Source organism: Callorhinus ursinus, unplaced genomic scaffold, assembly GCF_003265705.2.
Source record: "Callorhinus ursinus isolate GAN/ISIS: 27379988/994484 unplaced genomic scaffold, GSC_fseal_2.0 scaffold17, whole genome shotgun sequence".
In the NCBI taxonomy this organism is placed as follows: domain Eukaryota; kingdom Metazoa; phylum Chordata; class Mammalia; order Carnivora; family Otariidae; genus Callorhinus; species Callorhinus ursinus.
In genome coordinates, this window is record NW_027397079.1 from 35,722,605 (window position 1) to 35,748,583 (window position 25,979).

A 25,979-nucleotide genomic window follows, 5' to 3' on the forward strand; every position below is an offset into this window, starting at 1 on the left:
GCTTAAAAATTGAGGAGTCCAGGGGCGCCTGTGTGGCTCAGTTGGTTAAGCGTCTGACTCTTGGGTTCTGTTCCCGTCATGAGCTCGGGGTCCTGGGATTGAGCCCTGCATAGACCTTTGTGCTCAGCAGGGAGTCTGCTTGGGATTCTCTCTCTCCTCCCTCGGTCTCCACCCTCCTGCCGTGCCTCCAGCTTGTGCACTTGTGCATTCTCTCTCTCTCAAAATAAATAAACCAATAAATCTTTAAAAACTAATAATGAGTAAATAAAAATTGAGGAGTCTGCTATGTAGAGGAATAAGATTCTACTCATGTCCTTCATGTGCTTAAAATCTAGTAAGAAGAGACTTAAATTTGCAGAAAAATGTGCTCCAATATAGAGTCGAGGGCTAGATTTTGTCATGTAGATCAGTTGTTCTCAGCCTTGGGCCTGTGTAGGGATCACTTGGGAACACTTAAAAAATGTGCATGTTCTGACCACATTCCATTTGACTCTGATTCAGTGTTTTTTTTCGGGTGAGGCCTGAGCCTGGGCCTTTTCAAACAAGCTCCCCAGGAGAGTGTGATGTGCACCACAGCTGGAGAAGGATTGGTGCACAGGAATTCAGAGAGGGGAGAGCTCAGGAACAGACTGCAGGCTGGAGAAGCTTTGTGAAGGTGGATCCTCTTGTGCTTTCCCTGGAAGGGACGGGGCCGCCTCCTGGAGAGGCAGCTTTGACACGCTGCCCCACCTCAGGTGCTGTTTCTTGGCGTTCCTGGCCTGACGACTGGCTGCCGAGGTCCTCAGCTCAGACATGTTGGTACATTCTTCCTTGACCAGGAAGTTTCTGCCTGGGGCTGCCACCCTGGCAGCGAGCTGTCGCCATTAATCTCCCAGGTCCAGTAATTGGAGTGGACACTGAGCCGTCACTCTGGATCAAGGCTCAGGGATCCTGGGGCTGTTTTCTCCTGTCATTCATTCCCCCCCCCCCCCCGCCCAACCCCCGGCATTTACAGACACTCGTCATATTTTCCTGGCTTCTCAGGGTGGAGAGGGAGGTACATGTGAGCCTAGGAGCAGACTGTGGGGTGGGTGGTGGGTGAGGGAGGTGAAGGCGCCCCTGCCCCCAGGTAACTGGGCAGGAGAACCGTTCCTGTGTCTTTCTGGAGCGGGAGAGCTAAAGGGGGGGCAGGGGACCGAGGGTGGAGCAGCCCCGGAGGGTGGAGGGGATGAAGTAGTTGAAATCTGATCGGCTCATATCTGTCATTACGTGTGGGTTAGTGTCCGAATGGTTCCCCAAATCCCACTTCATCACTCATAATTCCAGATAGGGCTCTGGAGGCCTTTGGGCTGTGGTTTGGGGTGATGAGAGTGAGTTGTGCAAGACCAAGCCCTGAGACTTGGCGTCTGCATCTTGTAATTAGTGTTGTGGGTCGGGGAGCAGAGCTACCATGGGCTAGGCTCTCCTTACGGATTTTCATGTAATTCTCACAACAAGCCTGTGAAACAGGGTTTACTGTCTCCCCCTTTTATAGGTAAAGAAACTTGCCTACAGTCATGTGGCGATAATGTCACAGCTAGAATTCTAACAGCTCAAGCTTTTAAGATTTTATCATGCTGCTTTTGGGGCATTGGGTTGAAGTCAGGCGACCTGAGCTTTATAGTTCAGGTTCTTCCACCAGTTATGTGACCTTGGACCAATCCCTTCCCTTTCCTCCAGTTCCAAATGGGGGCTGGGAGTGGGCCAGGTGCTCAGCGGTCCGACAGGCCGGTGGTCGTGTGTGTCCTTGCAGGCAGCCGTACTGTGTGCAGAGCTGTCTGCCCAGAGCAATTCGCGTTGTCCTGGGGGCAGTCTTGGTTGCTCAGGGGTCTTTTGGGGTGCCTGTGGCTCCTTTGTGGACTCTGATTTAGGGGCACAGAGCCTCTCTCTCTTTACCTGAAAGAGGTTTCCTTAAAAGTCAACAAAATGCAATCACTGTATATTTGAAAAAAAAGTGTAAATCCGATCATCCATATTTGAAATGCTAATCTGGCTTCTCGAAGGCAGCATTTAGATTTATGGCCTCATTTTGTTAAAAAAAAAAAAAGAAGGGGGGTAGGGGGGCAACATCCTTTCTGAATTTCTTACTCTACAATTTAAGGGCTCTGAGAATCCTTTTATCGTGGTATCATCCCCATCCATTTTCTCGTGTATAGAAAATTTCACATATTGCATTTGCTTCAAGTGATGTGTGTTAATTTAGACAATTGGGCCTAGAAGGGCTCTTCCCTACCGACTAAGATACTTCTTAAGGGCAGTCTCCTGGAATGACAGGTCATTTCACTGCTAACCCTTTAGGAAATTTACTAAATTCTCATTATTCAAGATTCATCTCCCTTACTGCTTTGAGATAACCCCAGGTAACTGGGGGCTTCAAGGTTATTCTTGGGGGCTTATGCAACAGCTTAAGGGGCACCAGGACTGTGGACAGGTTCTCAAGGTCCATGGGGGTGTGGATTTTCTAATTTATAAATAACTCCACAGCTGAGGTTTCTAATCTTGTTCATTTCTTTGGAATGCTATCATCCCTGTGTCTTCATTGCTCCATTTCTGACAGTGGAGAAATTAGAAAGCCAAAGAATATTGCCCGTTGAGGTGCCTGTGAGTTTCTTGCTGTTTTAATAGAACATTGACTTAGCGTTTTATGGCGTACAGACATCATCCCAGCTGGTACTCATAATAATCTTGTGAAATAAACTGAACAGCTTTATTTTTTTTATTTCTGTATTGTGTGAATCAGAACCCTGTTAATTACAAAAAGAATTTGAAGCGGCATAAAGCAGGACCAAGCCAGTAAGGAGGCCAGAGCTGTCAGGAAAGAAAAAATATAATAGCTAATACTTGTTGAGAGTCCTCTATGTACCAGGGATGACTCCAAGTGCCCTTAAATGTATTAGTTCATCCTATAAGTGCCTTGTGAGGTAGGTACGGTTATTATCCCTATTTTTTACAGAAAGGGAAACTGAGGCTTAGTGGTTAAGGAACTTATTCACTGTCAAATGGTGGAACTCACACTTTTTACCACCGTCCTAGAACACACCCCTCCCTAGTAAGTAAGGCCAAGGATAAGGTCCATGCCAACATAGCCATGGCAGGTTATCACCATTTCACGGAGGAAACTGAGCTAAAGAATGTGGGTAAGTGGCTTGCTCAAGGTTGCAAAGCCAGGACTAGAGTCTTGGTCTTCTGTCTCTTAATGCTGTTTCCACTGCCTCACATAGCATTATGCTTCTTATAATGAAAAACATATGTCTTTCAGAACCTGGCAATGGGGGCAGGAGCCGTTGGATCTTTGCAGCTGACCTACATCTCGAAGGTAATGTTCGCCTGGAGCTCTGAGGATTCGCGTCCTCTAAGTGGGTTTAGTATCTAAACGAGAACTGTCAAATTCTTTGAGTATTAGCATTTGGATGTGTTGCATGGGCAGTGAAATGCTCGCCGTCCTCCCTTTGGAAGCTTTGCTGTTGACCGGCGCTGGGTGGAGTGTGTTTAACAGGTTCTTGGAGGGTGAGCCTGAAGCCTCTTACTCCTGGGACACATCAGTCAGTGATGCTCCCCGCTCCTGCCAAGGAGGCATAGGTGGTGGGGGTAGGAGTTGGGCGTGACCTTTTTTCATCATTGAGGCAAAAAGGAGTACAAAACAACTGTAAAAACCCAATGACTATAGAAGATTCTCCCAAGGGGTATTGTTCAACAGGAGCGGCTCAGGAAGGGTCGGGGCTGCGCTGGATTATCTGTCACCTGGACGGGATGACTGTGGAGGAAAGGCTAGGAGAGCCCCGGGAAGGCCCTCAGTTGTGCCAGGGAACTATTCAGCAGCCGGATGATGGCTGGAGAGTCTGGCAGGTGGGCTGACAGGCTGTCCCCGGTCCGATTAGTGCAGACGGGGCAAGAGCAGGCCCTCTTCGGAGCTGAGACCCGGGGGCGGGCGGCGGCGGCAGCGGTGGTGGGCTGGTTGATGATGCCCATACGTAGCTGCTGAATTTAGCTTCTTGTAGCGGCCCCTCTCTGGAGCAGGCTCCAGTGCTGACCTGTGATGCAGCAGAGATAAAAAAAAAAAAAAAAGGGCCGGGGATTTAGAGCCCCGCCAGAAAGAGGAACTCTTCGTCCAGCGAGAAGAGCCAGGTGGCGCCCAGCCAGCGCGAAGGTTCCGGAAGCCCTGCTCTCCCCACACACCCCTCACTTCAGGCCTCTTGGGGATCTCTGCTTCCTTGCCCACGCTCTCCCACCCTCAGGGGTTGAGACAAGGTGGGGAGACCCTGATCTGAGGGACCACTGGCTCCTTGGCCTTGCGAGCTTCGGGAACCCTTGCGTCCAGCCTCCCATTGCGCCTGGTGGGGTGGGGGCGGGGCAGAGTCGGAGGTGGAGGCGGCTGCAGGGGCTGCAGGCAGTGGCTGGCAGACACAGCTGGGCACCAAGGCAGAAGACGCAGGGCAGGGTTTGAGCGGATTAGAGAGAGGAGATCATGACCTCGGTGGGGAGGGGGCAGGGCTTAGAGCGAAGCTTTGCTAGCACAGCTGTGGGCAATTTGTGCTGGCCTTGCGGTGAGAGATGTGGCTGCCTCTGGGGCCAGGCGGGCCAGAGGCCTGGGCCTTCCCCTCTCCTGTCTGGTTTTGCTGTGGGCTCATGAGGTCTTCCTCCAGGAGGTTTGGAGGAACAGAATCGGAGAGGGGGCGCAGAGAACCTCATTATTAGTGAAACTCCAAACCTTCTCCTATTGGAGAGGGTTTGGGAGACTTCGGGGAAGAGTGAATACCATCTCCTGCTGAATCGTGATTTATAAATGCAGCTCAGGTGAGGGTTTTTAGAATTCTCAGCTTTGGAGGCTGCCTCATTTAGGAAGGATGGTCCTGCCTTTTGGCCCTTCTCGGGAGATGCAGGCCTGGGTGGGTGTTTCTGCAAAGCCCACAGCTGCCCCAGGATCAGGTTACACGGAGTGGAGAGCCTTTAACTCCTACCTGACCCAGTGCCAGAAAGCAGGGGTTTTCCCAGAAACACATTTAGCAGTGCTACTGGCATCAAATTCAGCATTCCAGCTTATTTCTTGTTAACCCCTGGGTAGTCCCTCCCAGGGTAAAGCGTTTCACCCCAGTGTCGACCTGGCTCGCAGTGTATGTGTGGTCCCTGCTCAGGGGTGCTGCTCCATAGCTCCTTCTTGAGGGCTAGTGTTGGGACACTGAGTTCCTTCAGAAAGGCCAACAGAGATGAAAATCCTTGACTTGATGTCCTCCAGGGCATTGATGGCAGCAGAACCAGGTTTGGGGTTCTCATGGAAGGTGGGCTTCGTGCCACCACCTTCCTACCTCGCCTGATGTCTCTTCTCTTCTATACAGCGAGCCCCAGTGTCCCACCCCCGGCTGTGTCCTGCCCTGTCAGGGCCTTGCCCTCGGTTAGTTATAAGGAAGACCTTCCTAGAACACTGGTTCTTAACCTCTTGTGGTGGTGGTGGTGGTGGTGGTGTTGGCGGAGATCGGTGGTGGTCACTGATCCTTTTGAGTGTTGGATGAAGAGCATGGACTCCTTTTCCAGGTAAAGTATATATGTGTCTACAACACCCTGGTTTTGCCTATAATGTCAGGGCTCATTGACCTCATGAGCTGGTCTAGAGACTACTGCTTAGAACCCTTCCAGTCATTCTGTGTAACTGACTGCTGCTTTCTCCGCTCTTGATGCCACCTCATGGGGCAGAGGCGCCCCGGACACTGAGGCAGAGCTACCCCAGAGCTTCAAGACCCTATTCTGCTGCAGCTTCTGCCAGAGGGGCCCCAGCTCCACTTCCGGCCAGGGGCAGACAGGATGGGGCTGGCTAGCAGTGCCCTGTGACCGAGGAGTTTGCTGCTCCTGTGGTCTGTGTTTGATCTGATAAGAGCAAGTTCCTGAGAGTCTGTTGAGCTATCGAGTGGCCTTGTCTGCGTCACTCTATGGTTGACCCGTGCCCATTCCGCCCCTCACATCCTGACCTCATTGCTTGCATAACCCGGGACCCAGCAGTCAACCACTGCTATGCAGCTACTTAACTGTGGCCACCTCGGGGCAGGCAGATGGTAGCATTTGGCCGCCCTCACTATAGCTGGTCTGTGAGCCATACTTTTTCAGGATCTTCTGTTCCTTCACTACATCTGAAGGAGGCTGCACAGTCTGGTCTGATCACCAGCGTGAGGTGGGGTGGAGGCCAGAGGGCTTATACCTCCCAGGGGAGGAGGGATTCTGCCGCTGAGGTCCCCAGGATATCAGGAGGCGGCCAGAGCTACCTTTCCATAGTAAATGAGGGCCATACCTTGGCCCGTCTCCCTGAGGGACACAGCACAGGTAGATAGGATTTCATTTTTCTCTTTTGCCATATTCTGTGACGATAAGAAGGAAACTAGTAATTGCTGTCTGGCTTTGCTAATTGGGAAGCTGATCAGAGACCCTGAGGGTCTTACTCTTGCTAAACGGCCTACAGGGCAGAACTAGGACTGATGTCTGGTTGATTCAGCAAGGAGCTAGCTGCTTTGCCAAATAATCCTTCTGTGGTTAGGCATGAGGCAAATTATGGATGTGCATGCATGTAATCACCCATGTCCCCTGACTGAAAACTGGAAAAACCTATAAAAACATGAAAAGCCAGGTGATCGCTTAGGTTCAGTTGTTGTAATAAGCATGCCAGTAGCATTCCCGCAGCATAGGTTGCTAATAAGTTGTGGTCAACGTGGACCATTTGTCATCCAACCTGGTGAAAAGCCAGTGGTGTTTTCTCTGGTCAGTGATAAACGTCATTTTCTGGGAGAAAGGGGTGAGTCTTCTAATAAGCCAGTGAGGATCTCAAAGTGCCCAGCTTTTTAAAGCCATTCTAAAGCTTGCAGTAGGAAGGAAGCCGTGAGATAGGTGGGTTCTGAGGGCCAGGCTGCTGTCTGCTGGTCAGGGCTACACAGGAACCGAGGGTAGGCCATGCAGGTGTTGTGGGCACAGGGGACCTGCAGGAGGAACATGGGTGCCGAGGGAAAGGGCAAGAAAATGAGTCACTGACAGATCAGGACATCACACACAAGCAAGATAAAGGCATATGCTGTGGTGCAGATGGAATTCCAGGATCCCAAACCCAAGAAACAAGGTAGCACAGGGGCCTGAACTTATGAAGTCATGGAGCTCTGGGGAGTGGTTTCTGGGAGTGGTGAAGACATGCCTGAATTTAGATAGTCTGTGACTGAACTCAGGATAGGTGGGCTCACCTTGGCCTGAATTTTTATGTTTTTCAGGACTGTGTAAAGGCTTTCATTAGGCCCTAAAGGCCTCCATCTCACATCATGGTGAATATATCAGAATATAACCATATCCCTCATTAAATAGAATTGGCTATAAAATATTCTAACGTAACATAATAAAAATAAAAAAAATATTCGAAAGGATTTCAGTCATCTTACTTTTGGAATGATTTGGTTGAGTCCCTCATTTAATTCGTGATTGGCTATATTTCTCGGCAATCATCTTGCATATCCAAGGATTCTTGTAAACTAGGAAAATCAAAGCTACTAATTTTTTCATATGTAATGAGATTTTTGTGATTGTTTAATCAAAACATTAATGAAGTCGACTTAATGTGACATCTTGTAGGCACTTAAAATCCTTATCGAAGAGGTTGATATAATGTTATATAGACATTTAATGATTTATTTATTGATGTTGACTATGCTATGTTCATTTTGTATGTTGGAGACCAGGCATTTTTTTCAGGTCTCACATAAGTAGGAGAAGGCCCTTGCTTGGAAAGGGGACTGAGAGAATGTTGTCCACAGGAGGATTATGACAATGTGGGGAATATTTCCTAACCTAGGGCCTTGGGGGTGCCTCCTTAGCAATCCCAGGTAAAGTGGTGGAGGCCTGTTTCAGGGAGTTCAACTTAACTCCATCAAGGGTAGTCACCTCTTGGCATATGAGGGAATGTGATTTGTTTTCCTTTATTCATTCAGCATGTTTGAACCAGAGTGAAGTAGATTCACCTATGCATATAGTCAGGAGTGTACATGCAAGGGGTAGGATTGAAAAAAACAAAATGAAATACAACAGGAGCTATAAAAATATTCCTACTTTCTTCTGTTCCCTTCCCTTTAATGCATAGGTATGCTCTGATTCCTTGGGCCCCCTCTTTTTTTCAGGTTTAAGCAGTCAGGGTACATATAAAGGACATTGATCCATGTGTCCAAATGCATGCTGCCTGACCTTTCTGTGAGCTCTAATTGGAATCTGTGCATTTGTAGCCATACCACCTTTAATTTGGAGAACTGTTTAGGGAAGGGGTCAGTGGTTGAGAGAGGAGTGGAATCTTCCTAGTGTGAATGGGCCAAGTACGGGTTGTGTGGTCCAAAGAGAATTTTGTCGGACTGGGTAGTTGTTTTTTTTTTTAAAGATTTTATTTACTTATTTGACAGAGAGAGAGGCAGCGAGAGAGGGAACACAAGCAGGGGGAGTGGGAGAGGGAGACGCAGGCTTCCCGCGGAGCAGGGAGCCCGATGCGGGGCTCGATCCCAGGACACTGGGGTCATGACCTGAGCCGAAGGCAGACGCTTAATGACCGAGCCACCCAGGTGCCCCTTGGGTGGCTTTTCAAAGTGTTTTTGCAAAGATGAAGATTAAGGTAGATGGCAAGATAGTGGTTATCCCTTGAGGGGTGGGGATGGGATTCTATCAGGGAGGGGTACACAAGGGCTTCTAAGAGATAGGACTGATAATGGCCTATTTCTTAATCTGAACGGTGAGTACAGGGTTTCTACTTAATTTTTATTCTTTAGAATGTTTATGTATGTTTTATATACTCTTCTTTGTGCGTAAAGTTTCACAGCAAAAAAAAAAAGAAAAACTTAAAAAAAAAAGTGCTTTACAACCGTCTTAGAAACATGTTCTAGTTTCTTTTATTTTTTATTTGGTTTAGGTGAGCATAGCTACTCCGAAGCAGAAACCCAAAACTCCATTTTGCTTTGGTAAGTACCGAACTGGGGACTGGGTTTTCTGAACACTCCTGCAGCAGCTTCCTCTTTGTGCGCAGACGGTCCTGTGATCCCATGTGACTTGCCCCCTGTGTGTGGGCGTGACTTCGGTCATGGCAACGGGCCTAGCTTTCCTTGGTCTCGCTGTGAAGATAGTTAAAACTGTAAGACGGAGGTACGGGGACCAGCGACGGTTCTGTTTTCCTGACTCCGCAGGTCAGGGTCCAGGGTATCTTCTGGTAGTTTCTGGGAACCCCCTTCTCAGACGCTCAGGAAAGGTGGAACAATAGAAAAGGAGTATCCTGTTGAGCATCTCAGCATTGCCACATGAGTGCCAGAGTTGGGAGTGACACAGGAAGCAGGGTCACTCAGTGGATGCCCCTACTCATTAAGTCATCATTTGTTATTTGGTTCCTACTGTGTTCTCAGGAATGTGCTAAGTGCTACAAGCAGATGCTAACGAGTAGCCTCTCTTGTTTATCTAGGGTGGTCCTGCATGTCAGCCCCATGAAGCAAGGCTGTCCCTTTGTTTTGTCACTGCTGGTTCTGTCACTGTCAAAAACACACTGTTTTGTACCGTGGTTCCTGGCATATAGTGGATGCTCAGTAATATTTGCTGAATGAGCGAATGAACTCATGAATTCTCTGTCTACCCCGTGATGCTCGCCTCCTATAGTTCTGGCTTATTTTTGCTAGGAGAATAAAATTGTCACTTGAGCTGTCTTCTCTCCCGACTTCGGGTTGGTTCAGGCTTCTCTGGTGTTCTCGTTGTCCCATTTCTTTCAAATATCATTGCTAAGCTCAGAAATGACTATCTCAGATTTTGTGGTCAGCAGATCTAAACAAGATAAGTAATGAACCCAGAAGTAAAATGATTGACCTCATGGAGTGCTCAGAGGAAAGAACAGGTTGAGAATGAGGTCAGGGTCACAGATTTGATCTCAGGCAAGCTTTGTTCCATTTTCCGACCACAGGCAAGACTCCCAAGCCAGGCCAGTTGTGCCAGTGGAAACAAGGAGCACTGGGTCCAAAATTATATCTGTATCATCATGACTCTAAATCGGCTAGCGCCTCTAAAAACAGTTGAAGCTTGTGTCTTGTTGATGGCGGGCGGACTAGAAGCCTCATCCCTGTACAACAGCACATGAAGGGGATGGTTTTAAAACATGAACAGGTGTTGTTCTCGTGGCTAATGGAATAATTCACACTTTTAAAGAGAGAGCAACTGTAGCCTGCTGCTTCCCAGATATTCATGCAGCTGACTGCACCATGGCAGATGTCTTCAGTGCTCTGTGAGGTTCTCCCCCTTGCTACTTCAAGCACCTTAGTTTTGTGGTGGCTTTTTGTCTTGCATGTGTTCTGACCTGGGTTTTTCTCTTTTCTTCCCCCATGACTACTGCAGTCATCAATGCCCTCTCTCAGAGGTATTTTCTTCAAGCTAATGACCAGAAGGATCTGAAGGACTGGGTGGAAGCCCTGAACCAAGCCAGCAAGATCACCGTACGTACGATTCCTTCTTCTTTCTGGTGGCACTCAATGCCTCTTTTCAGCACGTGGCCTGTTTGTGGTGGGGAGACACTCAGCCAACAGCAGGGGCTTTCCCAGGAGCCTGTTGAGACCCAGTTCCCCCTCCCTCTTCTTATACCTTCACTGACAAACCACAAGTTGAACTGAGAGAGTTTGAGTTTGAATCAAGTTCAAGGGGAAGTATATGTAGTGTCCCCTTGGTGCTTCCTGGGAGGGCTCCTGGTCAGTCGTGTTTTGGGTCATTCTGGCATGCTGATTCAGAACGTGGTGGGATTGGAAAATGGATTGCTGACTATGAGAAGCAGAGTAAAGGGAAAAGCATATAAAGAGGGAAGTCAGAACTTTACTGGCTTGGGAGCAGGGTAAGGGAGTACTCTTTTTCCTTTAAGAGCTTTAAGAGGTTGCCTAGGGCTTGGTCCAGGCCACCCACCAACCTGTCCTGAAAAAGCTTTCCATTTGACAGCATCACTGAGCTGGTTCACTGACTGTTCTATGAATACTTTCATTTTCTTTGACTTGCTGGTGAACTCCTTTCTTCTTCCTTAGAAATACAGAAAAGGGGGACTCCTGGGTGGCTCAGTCGGTTAAGTGTCTGCCTTTGGCTCAGGTCATGATTCCAGGGTCCTGGGGTCGAGCCCCACATCAGGCTCCCTGCTCAGCGGGAAGCCTGCTTCTCTCTCTCCCTCTGCCTGCCGCTCCCCCTGCTTGTGTTCTCTCTCTGTCTAATAAATAAATGAATCTTAAAAAAAATACAGAAAAGGGAAAAGGGTAGGAAAGAGAAGAGGGAAAACTTTATGTTTTGGGAAAAAAACTAGACTTTTCATCAATAGTAGGCAGACTTGTGCCATGCAAACCGTGGTTTGTATGCTGAGAAGATTGATATTCTTTTTAAATTTATTTTTATTTTTTTATTTTAAGTCTTTATTTTTAATTCTAGTTAGCATACAGTGTTACATTAGTTTCAGGTGTATAATACAGCAATTTAACACTTCATACATCACCCTCTGCTCATCCTGACAAGTGCGCTCCTTAATCCCCATCCCCCGTTCCCCCACCCACCTCCCCTCTGGTAACCATCAGTTTGTTCTCTATAGTTCAGTCTGTTTCTTGCTTTGTCTCTCATTTTTTCCCCCTTTGTTTTATTTCTTAAATGCCACATGTGAGTGAAACCATACGGTATTTGTCTTTCTCTGGCTTATTTCCCTTAGCATAATACTCTAGTTCCATCCATGTCGTTGTAAATGGCAAGATTTCATTCTTTTTAAATTTTTTTAAATTTTATTTTTTAAAAGATTTTTATTTATTTATTTGACAGGGAGAGATCACAAGCCGGGGGCGGGGGAGGGACAGAGGGAGAAGCAAACTCCCTGCTGAACAGGGAGCCCAACACAGGGCTTCATCCCAGGACCTGGAGATCATGACCTGAGCTGAAGGCAGATGCCTAACCGACTGAGCATCCAGGTGCTCCAAGATTTCATTCTTTTCTATGGTTGAGTTATATTCCATTATATATATGTATCCAACTTATTCTTTATCCATTCATTACTTGATGGACACTTGGGCTGCTTCCATATCTTGACTATTGTAAATAATGCTCCTGTAAACATAGAGATGCATGTATCCCTTTGAACTAGTGTTCTTGTTTCTTTGGGGAAATGCTCAGTAGTGCGATTGCTGGATTGTAGGGAAGTTCTATTTTTAACTTTTTGAGGAACTTGTTTTCCAGAGTGGCTGCACCAGTTTGCATTCCCACTAACACTGCAAGAGTGTTCCCCTTTCCCCACATCCTCGCCAACACCTGTTGATTCTTGTGTTGTGGATTTTAGCCATTCTGACAGGTGTGAGGTGATATCTCATTGTAATTTTGATTTGCATTTCCCTGATGATGAGTGATGATGAGCATCTTTTCATGTGTGTGTTGGCCATCTGGATGTCGTCTTTGGAGAAATGTCTGTTCATGTCTTCTGCCCATTTTGTAATTGGAAGATTGATTTTCTGTATCATACAGTCAGAAATGCTTACATTCTAGTCATTTCTGATAGTAACCATTATGTACTGGGGCAGATTATTCTCCCAAATACCTCAGGGTTTCTGTGAATAAATTAATAGAAGAAATCTGTACACCTATTCAACTCTTGTGATGCCAGACCCAGGCAGAGTACAGTTCTGTCATTGAGGTGGTCTGGTTTGCTAGCTTGCTATTTTGACAAACCTTGGTAAACCCGGGAAAAGAGAGAAAACTGAGGGGAGGGAGGGGGATTGCAGCTAACTCACATTCCTTTGCTTGTGCACACGGCTCTAGAATGCTGAGTTTAGTACAGGGTTTCTTCGTTCACGGTCGGGTCTTCACCCTTCTGTATCTTATACAGTTTTGGCCTTTCATTCAATGTCTAATACTTTATTCTCTTTCAGCCTTGCCTCCTGGCTTTCCTCCTCTGTTCCTGTCTGGGACACTTGGCTACCCAGCCTGTGAGGTGGTGGGGGCCTTTCAACCCTCATAGGGTTGCTCTAAGCAGTGAGTTCCCCCTGCCTCTTTTCTGGCCCCTTGGAACAGAAGTTATAAGCCACAGTAGTGGGAAGGAACATGGGGGTGCCCAGAGGCTGGGGAGTCCAGAGGCTTGCTGGAATGTCAAAGCCTGCTGCAGAGGGGCACTCTTTCTCCTAATCTATTTGTGCCCTGGAAGGATTTACTCCTCTCTCCACTGTCATATTGTCCTGTATCTTGTGTCCTTCCTCAGGGAGGCTGGGAAGAGGGAGGATGTGGGGCTGGGGCACCACATCCATGGCATGCACACTCCCTTTAGGACACCTTATATACAAATGAAGCATCAGGCACCTTGGGGGATGCAGAGATGAAAGAAAGAACAGATAATGTATTGAGCCAAGCTTTCACAGGTGCTATATTATTCACCCCTCTGACATCACTCTTGTGAGATAAGTGGTTTTACTGCCAGTTTTTAGATGAGAAAAATGGAAATCAGAGTTGTCCAAGGTCTAGAGGTGAGTAAGTGGTAGAGCTGAGATTCAAACCCAGGACCCTGTGACTTCCAAGACCTAGAAGAGTTTATGAAGATATTGAAAAAGAATAACCATTGTAAATTATGTTAGATTACACACCACTTTTACATACGTGGCTTCATTGTAGCTTCATATAAAAGCCTTAAGTAGGAAGGGCAAGCGTTATTATACCCATTTATAAACGGGGTGGCGGAAGTGCCTAGAGATTAAAGTGACTTGCCCAAGGCCAAGGAGCCAGGATGGATCCAGTTTTTCTGCCCACAGATCACTGTTCATTTTGTGCTAAGGCCAATGGGTCCTTGTCATTGAAGAAGTGATTGACATGTACTATTTAAGGAATTGGATTCTCTCAGAGTATTAGTATTCCTATATGAATTTTGTGGTACTACCAGAGCAAATGGGTGGCTCCTTTTCTAGTTTCTGGTGGCTCTGGGCAGTCTGTGGTGTGCTCTGGCTTGCAGCTGCATTACTCCTCTCTCTGCCTCCATCATTGTGTGCCTGTGTGCCTGTGTCCTCTCTTCTTCTGATAAGGACATCAGTCATTGGACTTTGGGCCCACCCTAAACCAGTATGACCTGATCTTAGTTTAATGACATCTGCAAGACCCTATTTCTAAATAAGGTCACATTCTGAGTTTATAGGTGGATAGTTTTAGTGGGACATTATTCCACTTACTACATTTCCCAAAACAGTTGAAAAATGAGCAGTAAAGGTAAAGCACAGCCCCCTGTCCCCAGTGGATTATTCCTCATTGCAGTCTAGCCTTGCCTGGTCGGAAGTAAGATGAGTCCCTGTAATTTTCTTTCTTCCTCCCTCCCTCGCTCCCTCCCTCCCTCCGTCTCTCCCTCCCTCCCTCCCTCCCTCCCTCCCTCCCTTCCTTCCTTCCTTCCTCTACACCCAACATGGGGTTCGAACTTACAACGCCATGATCAGGAGTCACATGCTCCACCAACTGAGCCAGCCAGGCATCCCGTGTCCCTGTAATTGTCATTTCACATTGCAAATGAGATCCATACGCTCTCCCCACATCAGAGAATACTTCACAGGTGGATGGAAGAGGTCATACCTTGAATTTAGGCCTCTGGGGATATGGCCAAACCAAAAGAGTGACCTTGTTTTCAAGTCCTGGGGCATAGTTATTGTTGTGTTTGTCCTCCCCAGGCTGGTTCAGTCTCAGGAAGCTCTGGAAAAGCTCTGGGCAGACAGTCAGAAGCAGCCCATGATAACAAGGGCTGACAAGATTCTGAGAGGCACACAACAGCTAAGCTAACATGAATTCCTTTTCTGGCCACTGGGAACTCTAAAGGGCTACTTCCCTCCTTCTTCTTTGCTGGAATTCATTTAGGTCATGTGTGGGGAGTTTCTGTTGTTCCTTGGTGATGATGTCACTAAACATCCCAGCAATAATCAACATCCTCAAAGGAGTCCCATCACACAATAGTGAAGCTCAGGGAAAGAAAGGGTGGCATAAGTGGGTAGTGGGACGTTCAGCAATGGACAGTCAGGCAGGGGAAACTTACTTCATTTTAATGAGCTTTCATTTATCTCATCTATAAAGTGGAGAAGATAATGCCTACTTCATAAGATTGCTTGAGATAGAGATCATGCAGCAGAGTGTGGCACATTGCCTGGCGCTGAACGGGGCTCATAGAAGTGGGAACTGCCGTGTGGACAGCTGAAGGGAAAGAGAAGGTGGATTTCTGGCTCCATCTGGAGAGCTGGTGGGCAGAGGTCACCCTTGTTTATGTAAATGGAGTGCACAGTCCAGGAAGAGGAGTGTCATCTTCTTTCTGGGGCTCCAGTGTCATCCCGGAGCTCTTCCTCCTTTGAACAGACATGGAATGGAGTGGTCCTCGGTCTTGTCCTTGACAGAATTTTCCAAGGGCCCTGAATCATGAGCTCTTGAAAGGTCTAGATTCTTACTTAGTTCCTTCTGATTCCTGAGGCTGTAGAAGCAGTGAAGATGTTAGCGTCACTCATGGAGTCTGCAGACCCACAGAGGTGCTGAGTTTGTGTGAAGGACAGGCTCTATGATCCTGTGCATATCGCCCCAGTGGGCAGTTAGGGTCTAGTCTCTGTCCAGTTATTAACCATGACTTTGGGCCATTGACTTGACTGGCTTGGGCCTCTCCTGTTTTCTTACAAAATGAAAGATTTCATCAGAATTGCCAGTATAAAAGAGTGAAGTGAGGAAGGAGGAAGGAAAACAACATAAATGAGGATGAACAGCACCTGACTCGTGGCCTTGGTGGTGAGGAGCAGGGTAGGGACAGTGGCAAACTGAAGAATGTTCTCCATCTAAAGAGAGAAACGCTGCTTGGTTGGAAGTCTGAATTTTTAGGTGAACTATCCCAAACTTTAAATGTAGATTGAAAAACACACTGCATCAGACCAACAAAACACCATTTGGCCAGAATCTGCCTTCATGCCACCAGTTTGCAATCTGTGGCCTGTGGTGTCAAAGGAGCCATAAAAATTCTGTGATTCTGTGATTGTCTGTGGTGCCCTAATTCTGCCAAGGAGAGGAGCAGAGATACTCTTCAAAAAGGGCTGTGTTTGTAAATGTTAATACCAGTCGTGAAATGTTCGTTAAAGTATTTTGTAATACTTTTGACCCTTGAACCACATGGGTTTGAACTGCATGTGTTTACTTATATGCAGATTTTTTTTACAGGACTGGAAGTGTATTTCTCTTTCTTATGGTTTTCTTAACCAACTGAGCCACCCAGGCGCCCCTCTTATGGTTTTCTTAATAACATTTTTTCTCTAGCTTACTTTATGTTTTTTTTAAAGATTTTATTTATTTATTTGACAGAGACACAGCGAGAGAGGGAACCACAAGCAGGGGCAGAGGGAGAAGGAGAAGCAGACTCCCCACTGAGCAGGGATCCCAAAGCGGGGCTCGACCCCAGGACCCTGGGATCATGACCTGAGCCGAAGGCAGACACTTAATGACTGAGGCACCCAGGCGCCCCTCTAGCTTACTTTATTATAAGAATACAGCATATAATACATAGAACATACAAAATATGTGTTAATTTACGATGTTATGTTACCAGTAAGGCTTCTGGTCAATAGTAGGCTATTAATAGTTAAAATTGGGGGGAGTTGAAAGTTATACATGGAGTTTTGGCTGTGTTGGGGTCAGTACCCTTATCCCCTGCGTTGCTCAAGAGTCAACCGTACTTTTATATTTTTGTATTTCTGAAGTTTTTAAGTATATATACTCTGTCATTTGATAAGCACAATGACTCTATGACATGAATATTATTACCCTTTTCATTTTCTACACGGGGCAGTTTTGGCCTAGAGGGAGGTTCAATGATTTGCTGAAGGTCACTGGGTAAGTTAGTGACAGGTCAGGAGTTGGTACTCCAGGTCCTTGGGCTCCGAAGCTCATGCTCCCCTAATTCTGTACCATAACTCCCGTGTATGTTACCTGTTTCCTCGCCTAGCATGCTCCTCCTTACATCTCTGATTCCTGTTCATCTCTAGGTTACTGTTCCAACATCTCCTCCTCTGGAGACCTCCGCTAACCACTCCCATTTCAAGTAGTGCCCCTGCTGCTGTCTATCTCAGCTCCTGTTTATTTTCTTCACAGCACTCATAGCAATTTGTAATTATTCTGACTGTTCGGCTCTGCGTTTTTTGTCCGTCTCTGCTATTAGAATGTCCATGCCGTGAGGGCAGGACGTGTCTGTTTGCTGTTTTGTCTTTGGTCTGTAGTCAGGGAAGGGCTGGCTCATAGTGGGTGCTCAGTACTTGTGTGTGCATGTGTGTGTGTAGAGCGGGATCTGCCGGCAGAGTTCCTCATGTTCAGGTATGGGTCGATGGAAGGACTGGGGAAGAGAGGAGGTCTTCCTAGAATTTGGTACATTACCTTTTCTCGCCCCTTCCCCAGTGCTTCCCCCCTCCATTTATCCTAAACTGTCTTTCTTCCAGGTACCCAAAGTTGGGAACCTGGCCCTGACTACCGAAGTTATAAAAAGCCTACCAGCTCCTCCAGCCCTAGAGAAGAAGCCGCAGGTGGCCTATAAGACAGAGATCATCGGAGGGGTGGTGGTACACACGCCCATCAACCAGGTGCTGGGGCCCGGGGCTGCCAGGGGCCGGTGGGGCTATGGGAGCATCCATAGTGGGCCAGTGATGGGCATAGAGGAGGTCAGCACAGAGGAAAGATAGCTGGGGGTGGGGGAGCCAGTGCAGTTGGGGTAGTCAAGAAAATCCAGGATGGCGGTGGGTATGAAGAATAGCAGTGCAGAAATCGAGGCCACCGTTACCTTGAGGCTGTGTGGCCAGTATGGTCCTGCACCATATGTGGGAGACTGGCACTTGTAAATCACATGGGAGATGGACCTGGGGAAGGCAGGTGAGCCTGGAAACAAGCCCACTGTCCCTCCTCCCATTAGGGTGTTTCTCCCCTCTTCTGGTTTTTATTCTCAGTCCTTACCTTTCTCCTGGGTCTGCCCAACTTCCCTGAGCCTTGTTCTGTGACATTACCCAGTACAGTGCCTGACAGGAGCACGCGAATGTTCCCTTTCTTGTTTATTTCTTCTTTAATTGCCATCGTGGGTAAAGAGGCAAGAGAGGATTCGCGAGAGAGGGCTGGGTGAGTTACCCGGTTTGCTGCATGAGGAATGAGGGGAGGTGCTAATCCTGACGCTCTTTTCTTGTAGAATGGTGGGGATGGGCAGGAAGGGAGTGAGCCCGGGTCCCACGCCATCCTTCGAAGGTCTCAGAGTTACATCCCCACGACAGGCAGCCGTGTTCCCTCCGGGCCCCCCCTCATTAAGAGCGGCTACTGTGTGAAGCAAGGGAATGTGGTGAGTGTCGGCACTGGGGCTCGAATGAGTCCTGGTGACTCCTGGGGGCCGTGGCTGTGGGCGTAGCACAGGGGGCAGCTGGCTGGCAGGATGAGCTGCCTTCCTTGGCACTCGGCACTCACTGCCTCCTAAACTACCTCCCAAACCGGTGGGAGGTTTGGAACTAAACATTCACCTCTGCATGTTGGAGGCATTGCCCTGATGGGAAGAAGTCTTTGCAGCCCCCTCACCCCGACGTCTGAATGTGGGCGCCCAGCTTCCTTCCGGCTGGGTACCCAGGAGTGTAGAACTAGATAGAACATTCTCCTGAATGCTGGGGCCTCTTTTTAACGTCCTGCTCTTTACTTTTATTTTCAGCGGAAGAGCTGGAAACGTCGCTTCTTTGCGCTTGATGACTTTACTATCTGCTACTTCAAGTGTGAGCAGGTTTGTAGTCGCTCTAGGGCCCTTCTGACAGGTCATGGAAGCAAGAGGCCTGTGAATAACACTCACGTGTGTGTGCGTAATAGAGATGCGGACGCACACATGGGCTTAAGAGGTGCCTCCGTCCCACTTCCATCTCTCTTGTGTGCACATCTTTACATTGATACAGCAACATGGCCTTATCTTCTTCCCTCCTGCTATGCACCAAGCTGCTCTGTGGTCAGAGCCACAGAGTACCTTCTTAGAATTTTTCCTCACTTGATAGTTATTTTGAGACCTTGCCTTGTTTGCAGCCTGGTTTTAGCCAACCAACTCTGACCAGAGAGGTACGTTGGTCAGTCTATCTGGGTTGTGGCATTATGTGGATAGCCTCATTTATCTTTCTTTACTTATTTTTTCTGCCAGGACCGAGAACCACTGCGCACTATATTTCTCAAGGACGTTCTCAAGACCCATGAGTGTCTGGTCAAATCTGGGTAATCATCTGTGCTTATTCTTTTCTGATAAAAATCCCCCATTTGCCTGCTTAAATCTTCATTTACTACCCTTCTGAGGCTCTATTCGAGAACGTTCTTCCATGCACATGACAGGGGCTGACATCTCACCACATCCCAACTGATGCAGCTAAGAGACCATACCGGGCAAGCTCATCTTTTCCCACTACCTTACTCTGGCTCCTGAGGAGATGCGTGGAGCCTATATGATAATTTTCTGGTGGAGAAAAAGAAAGAATATTGGGAAGAAAGAAGAGACTGGTGTTGGGTTGCTTCTCAAGTGTTAGATGCTCATTGCCTAGGAGGCCGAGGACTCCGAGTGGGGACTGTGCCCTTAGGTTTCTCACTTATCAGCACTTCTGGTCAGATCAATGCGATGCCAGTGCCTCTTCCCTGACCTTCTTATGCCTTCTTCTCCTTTTGACAAAGTCCCTGATGTCCCCTTAACACAAGGGTGATTGACAGCAGCTCTGTGTGTGTGACTCCCTTTGGACATTTCCACTTCCCATTAGGAAATGGTTTACCTTCTGTGTGCCATAGTGTATGGGATGAGTTTGGGATCTGGGGCTCTGAGGCAAGGGCCTTCCCGTATCTCCTACAGATACAGATGCCCTTAGAACTAAACTTTAGAAACCGAAGGGTATCTGGGCATCTAGAAATCCTCTTTTTGCCCCTTAATCTGCAGGCTTTTTTTTTTTTTTTTAAGATTTTATTTATTTATTTGTCAGAGAGAGCACAAGCAGGGGGAGCAGCAGGGAGAGGGAGAAGCAGCCTCCCCACCGAGCAGGGAGCCCAATGTGGGACTTGATCCCAGAACCCCTGGGATCATGACCTGAGCCAAAGGCAGATGCTTAACTGTCTGAGCCATCCAGCATCCCAATCTGCCGTCTTTAGAGACTGTTTGTGTCTTTCCATCCCACGGGTGGTGCAAAGCCAAGCCAGCATCATCAGGGAGGCGATTAGCAACAGGCAGACTGTTCTCATGTGGAGGTATGGGACGGTCTCACATGCCGACAAATGCCACATGACCCAAGGGAGCAGGGACTGAACTGGGGCTGTACTGACTCTTGAAAATGACAGTTGCAGAGTAGAGATTAGGGAAGTTCCCGGTGGCAATTTGTTATCTGTGCGAGTGGCCATAGATGGAAGTTCAGAAGTGTGGTTCCAGACGTTGATGGTGGGCAGAGGAGAGATTGGACATGGCTCATCCTCAGAGACGGTTCCTGCCTCCCCTGATTCCAGAGGGCCCATGTGGACAGGTAGCTGTTTGGCTATCTGGGCATGGTGGGGCAGCTTAGCGAGCCCAGACGACGTTCAGTCCCAAGAGTGCTCCGCACTTGGCCGGAGTCCCTCGCTGCCAGAACCAGACCGAATTCTTAGTGAAGGAATTAAAGGAGCTGAAGATCATCAGGGAAGGAAGTCTGCAAGGCTCTGCGGACTCCAGGCTTCTGAGAATGTGTGGCCTCCCCAGACCCAGTCAGGAAGCTTGAGGGCATCTGTGTAGTCCTCAAACATTTGTTAAATTGAGTTCAGTCGAATTGAACTGAACCGAATTGAAAGGCGACGCGTAGCCTGGAAAGTAGATGTGATAAGGGCGGGGATTTCCTCCCTGCTTTGCGTTCACAGCCTCAGTAGTTGATGACATGAGTGTGCTGTATGTGTGTGAGTAATTTAAGAAGCTAACACATTTTAGCCAGAAAGAAGAGCCATCTCTACTCAGACAGTAATGATGGTCAGTGAAATGTGTTTCAAGTGGCCTCTATACGCCGTACGTTGTAGCAGATGCCTTGTATACTTTATACCTTGATCGTTGGGCTGGCCAGCCTGATAAGGGAGGTCTTCTCATCTCCATTTTACAGTTGGGGTACAAAGGCTCACAAAGATTTTAAAATATTCCTAAAATACCTTTTCTCTAAGTGGAGTCGGGATTTGGCCCCACGTCCTTCTGACCCCTGTCTTGCTGTCCCTTCCCACGTGGGTCTTTAGTCTCATATTCCTCCTCTGCCCGGTGCCCATGTCACGGGCCCAGTGCCTGCCACGTCCTTCCAAGTCTTCATTCCCGAAGCCAACTCTGCCTGTGATCAGTCCTTTTTTGGAATTATTCTCACTCTTGGCATACAACACACAGTCTGACATCTAATTGTATAGTTTTGCTTTTTTTTGTTCTTTTATTGGGAAGGAAGTAGACCTTGTGCTTCTTACGTATTGCCCACAGCACCAGGATACACACAGCAGGCACTTAACACTGCAAATAATTTTGGCTGATTTGAGGTTTGTCACTGAGCACCAGCTACTTCTCACCTTCTTCCTTGCAGAAGTCAGGATTCTTCTTCCCAAACTCACACCCAGTTTGAAGCATCTTAAAGTAGTCTGATCTCTCCTTCCACTTCTCATTAGCTTCCTGTCTCAGCCCAGGACAGGGTAGCACACAGGGGGCATTTCTTTCTTTTCTTTTCTTTTTTTTTTTTTTTTTAAGATTTTATTTATTTGAGGGAGAGAGAGAGCACGATTGCATGCATGAGTGCAGGGCAGGGGGGAGTGGCAGAGGAAAAGGGACAAACAGACTCCCCAGTGAGTGGGGACCTCAACATGGGGCTCGATCCCAGGATCCCAGGATCATGACCTGAACCGAAGTCAGATGCTTAACCGACTGAGCCACCCAGCACCCCACAGAGCGGGAATTTCATTAAATTCTGAGAAGGTGGCTGCTTGTGGGGCTGAAGGTTTTGGAAATGAGAGTTGGTTCCCTTAGGAGAGGCAAGTGGTAGTGGAGTAATTAAAAGCATAGACTCTGAAGTCAGACCTGGGTTCAAATCATTGCTCTGCTGTTTACTAACTTTGGCGCCAAGTCAGATAACCTCTCTGAGCCTGGGTTTCCTCATCCGCAAGGTAGGTAAAATCTTAAGTTCTTTATTGGATTGTTGTAAAGATTGGATGAGACAACACACACAAAAGCACTCAAAGAACAGATCGGTGGTTGCCGGGGGGGGGGGGGGGTTGGGCAAAAGGGTGAAGGGGGGTCAAAAGGTACAAACTTCCATTTATAAAATAGATAAGTCCTAGGGATGTAATGTACAGTATGGTAACTATAATTAATAATGCTGTATTGTATATATGAAAGTTGCTGAGAGAGTAGACCTTAAAAGTTCTCATTACAAGAAAAAAAGAACTTGTAGCTATGTGTGGTGATGGATGTCAGCTAGACCTCTCGTGGTGATTAGTTCACAATCTATACAAATGTTGGATCATTGTGTTGCATACCTGAAACTAACAAAATGTTATATGTCAAACTCTCTCTCTATATTTATATATAAATAATATCTTCATAGTAATATATATAAATAATTGATTAGTTATACTTACATATTTATAAAACCAATAAAATGTTCATCTGCTTGACCCTGAAAAAAAACCACTTAAAGCGGTGCTTTGCAGAAAGAACTATACATCTTAGCCACTAAAAAATACCCCACAGGGACGCCTGGTGGCTTAGTTCGTTAGGTGTCTGAGTCTTGGTTTCGGCTGGGGTCATGATCTCAGGGTCGTGAGATCAAGCCCTGTCTGGAGCCCCACATGGAGCCCTGAGTCGGGCTCTGTCAGAGCTCGGCGGGTAGTCTACCTGAGATTCTCTCCCCTCCCTCTCTCTTTGCTCCTCCCCTGTGCCCCCCCCTCAAATGAATACATAAATCTTTAGAAAATAATAAAAAATACCCCTCTCCCCACAACTGTAGGTGTTATGGGATGTGGTGGGTATTAGGCAGGATTTTAGAGGGAAAGGAACTTTATCTTGTTACAACTGGCAGTGGGGTGTATGTGTGGGGTTTCCATGGGCATGGCGAAACCTCCTGGGAGTCTGTAGGAAGTGAAGCTAGAGGAGACCCCCTCATGTTTTTTGAGGCAGAGACTGGAGGAGGAATGACCTGGGAGCCCCCAAAGCTCTGGAGCCTTGACTTAGGATGAATCAAGTCCTCAATGTGTGCGCGGGCATGCCTGGTAACTTTCTTTCTCTTTGTCTAGTGATCTCTTAATGAGGGACAACCTGTTTGAAATCATAACAAGCTCCAGGACCTTCTACATACAGGTAAAAAGCTCACTCTGAGAAGACTGGTGTTCTGTCTCTGTGAATGGTGTGCTAAAAGGTCTCGCCCTTTCCTCTGCTTTCTCTTTTATTTAGTTTAAAGTTTCTAGGTGGTAAATTTAGCCCCCAATTGTCAGTCTGAGTCCCATTTTATTCTAAACAGGATGTTTGCCATGAAGCTTCCCACCCATAAAATAGTGAGAGCAGGTTGAGCCTCTGAACTGGGGAATGCGAGTTTGTACTAGCTGCTTTCAGCTGGTGGGCGCCAGCTAAGCAGAGAAAAGGAGAACTAGCCAGGGGTTTCACTTCTCCTTTGGAGGGTATTTATAAGCCCCGCCTGTGTGGACATCTCTGTGTGCGGAAGGACAAAAGCCCAGAGGGCCCTGTGCCGGCACCAGGTGCAAAGCCCAGCTGCACAGAGAAAGTCATTGTTTGGGCTCTGACAGTTCAGCTCTCTGAAGCTTCTCCCTCCACCCACAGCTTTGGAGCTCTCCCAGCTCTTCCTCAAATCATAGGAGCTAGAAAAGCAGATCCCCGAGCAGGGCCTAAACTCTCGGTGCCAAGTCCTTACCCAAGCTGGCCTGGCAATCCACGGAACATGCCTCGATCCACACAGCATCATGATAATGCCTCATTTCTGGCATACAGGCTGCCATGCAGTGCGTTGGTTTAGATGTGGGGCTCCCCAGCTGAGGCTTTTCAGGGTTCCCAGTGCCCTTTCTTTGTTCCAGGTGTCAATCCCCATTAAGTACCATCCCTTCCAGAGGGCCCCGCACCCCGTTTCTTGGGCAGCAGCTCCATAATCCTGACTCCTCCGAGCTGGTCCTCCTGCCCCCCCGAGCTGAGCAGACGTGCTGGCAGCTTTAACTGTCTGTGGGCTCCGCTCATTGACCCAAGCATGTATCACTGGGGAAGAGAGAGCATAAGGGAGCTGTGGCTAGCTTTGCTGGGGTTGTTAGAGCTGGTTCCATTGTCATTTGGGGACAAAGTTTAAGCTGTAGTTTCAAAACAGTTTCTGGTCCTTGCATTTAACAGGCATATGCAGGGTATCCTTAGAATGCCAGGCATTTTGCCTCATACTGGGGACACTGTTAAAGAGAACAGATCCTGAACCAGAGGGAGAGAGATGTTGTCAAGTAAACGCAATTGCAACAGTGTGATGGGGTGGGGGAAGGGAGTGTTGGGTAGATGAACGCTGTGGGGGGGTTAGGGCAGTGAAACTATATGACACTTCAGTGGCGGATGCATGAAATAGAACTTTATAGCACAAAGTAAAGTAAAGAGTAGAAAACTTTAATATATGTGAATTAAAAAAATCACTTAGGAGGTCAGGTGATTCGAGCACGGCGTGTGGATGATGACAAAAGAACCTAAATGCATTATGAGTATGGAACAACCTCACTGAAGGGACTGAGGGAATAAAAAACAAAAAAGCAAAAACCAAAAAACCCAGTGTGGTTAGTGCTATCATTACAGTGAGTGGTGGTTGTCATGGAACTCATAAAAAGGGCACCTTCCCCTGTCTCAGGGAGTCAGGGGAGGTTTCCTGAAGGAAGGCACATCTAAACTGAGTCCGTTGGGGGAAGAGTGGCCCAGGCAGAGGGAACAGCATGTGTGAACACAGGATACACAGATAAAGGAGCACAGAGCACATGCAAGACCGGACCCCCACACGGAGGGCCCACGCCTTACAGTCCTTGCCAAAGAGCTTGTACTTTATCCTGAAGGTTAGGGCCCCTTGAGGTGGAGCCCTGGGAGTGGTCCAATCAGCTCTGCCTTCTAAAAATACTACTTGGGCAAATGATCTAACTTTCAAGCCTTGTTTTCCTCATCTGTGAAGTGGAGGTGATATCCCTCAACCCAACCGCGTTACTGGTGTGCTGGCTGTGGGTTTCCAGGCCCAGTGCAGTATAAACACGGATGAGGGAGGGTGGAGGGCAAGACAAGGTAGGGAGAGCAGGTTGGGGGCTGTCGTCGTAATTCGGGTCACGGGTGAAGGAAGCTTGAACGAGGAAGGATGGAGAGAAGTGGACAATTTAAAAGCTATTGAAGAGTATTTTCTGGGACTTGGTTGTGGGTTGGATGTGGGGTGAGGGGAGACAGGGGAGGTAAGGACACTGCTGGGTGTTTGGCCTGGGCCTCAGAGTGCCTGATGGGAGCCGTCACTCAGACCGGAGCACGGGAGGAGGGACTGGTGAGCGGAAAGGCAGCCTTCGTGTTGGGGGTTCTGAGTTGACAGTGTGTCTGTGGGACATTCGAGTTGACATGTTATGAAGGTCCTCAGAGAGACAGTGCCTGACACATGGGTGGTATGAAATAAGTATTTGTCAAGTGAAAGATTATGCTGGGAAAGAGCTTTGGACGAGGGAGAGTGATTTGGGAAACAAGAACTCCAACAAAAACAATGTTCAAAACACTTTTGAACAAAGCATGTGCACATTTACCAGAAGCTTCTCATCACTTCTACCCTCCTTTGCCTTCTGCTCCCACATTTCTGGGATAACAGAACACTAGCATCACCCTGAAATAAACAAATGAGCGGATGGACAAGTCTGTTAATAGCACCTAACTCAAAGAGAACAGAAGACTGAGAAGAATATAGAGTAAAAATCCTTAAGAATATGTATTAATTTAC

The 25,979-nt window shown here is 47.7% G+C and overlaps 1 protein-coding gene across 4 annotated transcripts in view; it reads left to right on the forward strand.

The window, feature by feature from the left end:
- PLEKHA2 (pleckstrin homology domain containing A2) overlaps positions 1-25,979 on the forward strand; it is a 74,482-nt gene that overhangs the window by 37,777 nt on the left and 10,726 nt on the right. For all 4 annotated transcript variants that reach the window (XM_025886201.2, XM_025886199.2, XM_025886200.2 and 1 more), the window contains 8 exons: positions 3,278-3,334; positions 8,927-8,975; positions 10,384-10,481; positions 17,469-17,609; positions 18,203-18,349; positions 18,707-18,775; positions 19,178-19,248; positions 23,284-23,347. In XM_025886201.2, coding sequence (XP_025741986.1) covers positions 3,278-3,334; positions 8,927-8,975; positions 10,384-10,481; positions 17,469-17,609; positions 18,203-18,349; positions 18,707-18,775; positions 19,178-19,248; positions 23,284-23,347 — 696 coding nt within the window. The remainder of the gene's footprint in view (positions 1-3,277; positions 3,335-8,926; positions 8,976-10,383; positions 10,482-17,468; positions 17,610-18,202; positions 18,350-18,706; positions 18,776-19,177; positions 19,249-23,283; positions 23,348-25,979) is intronic.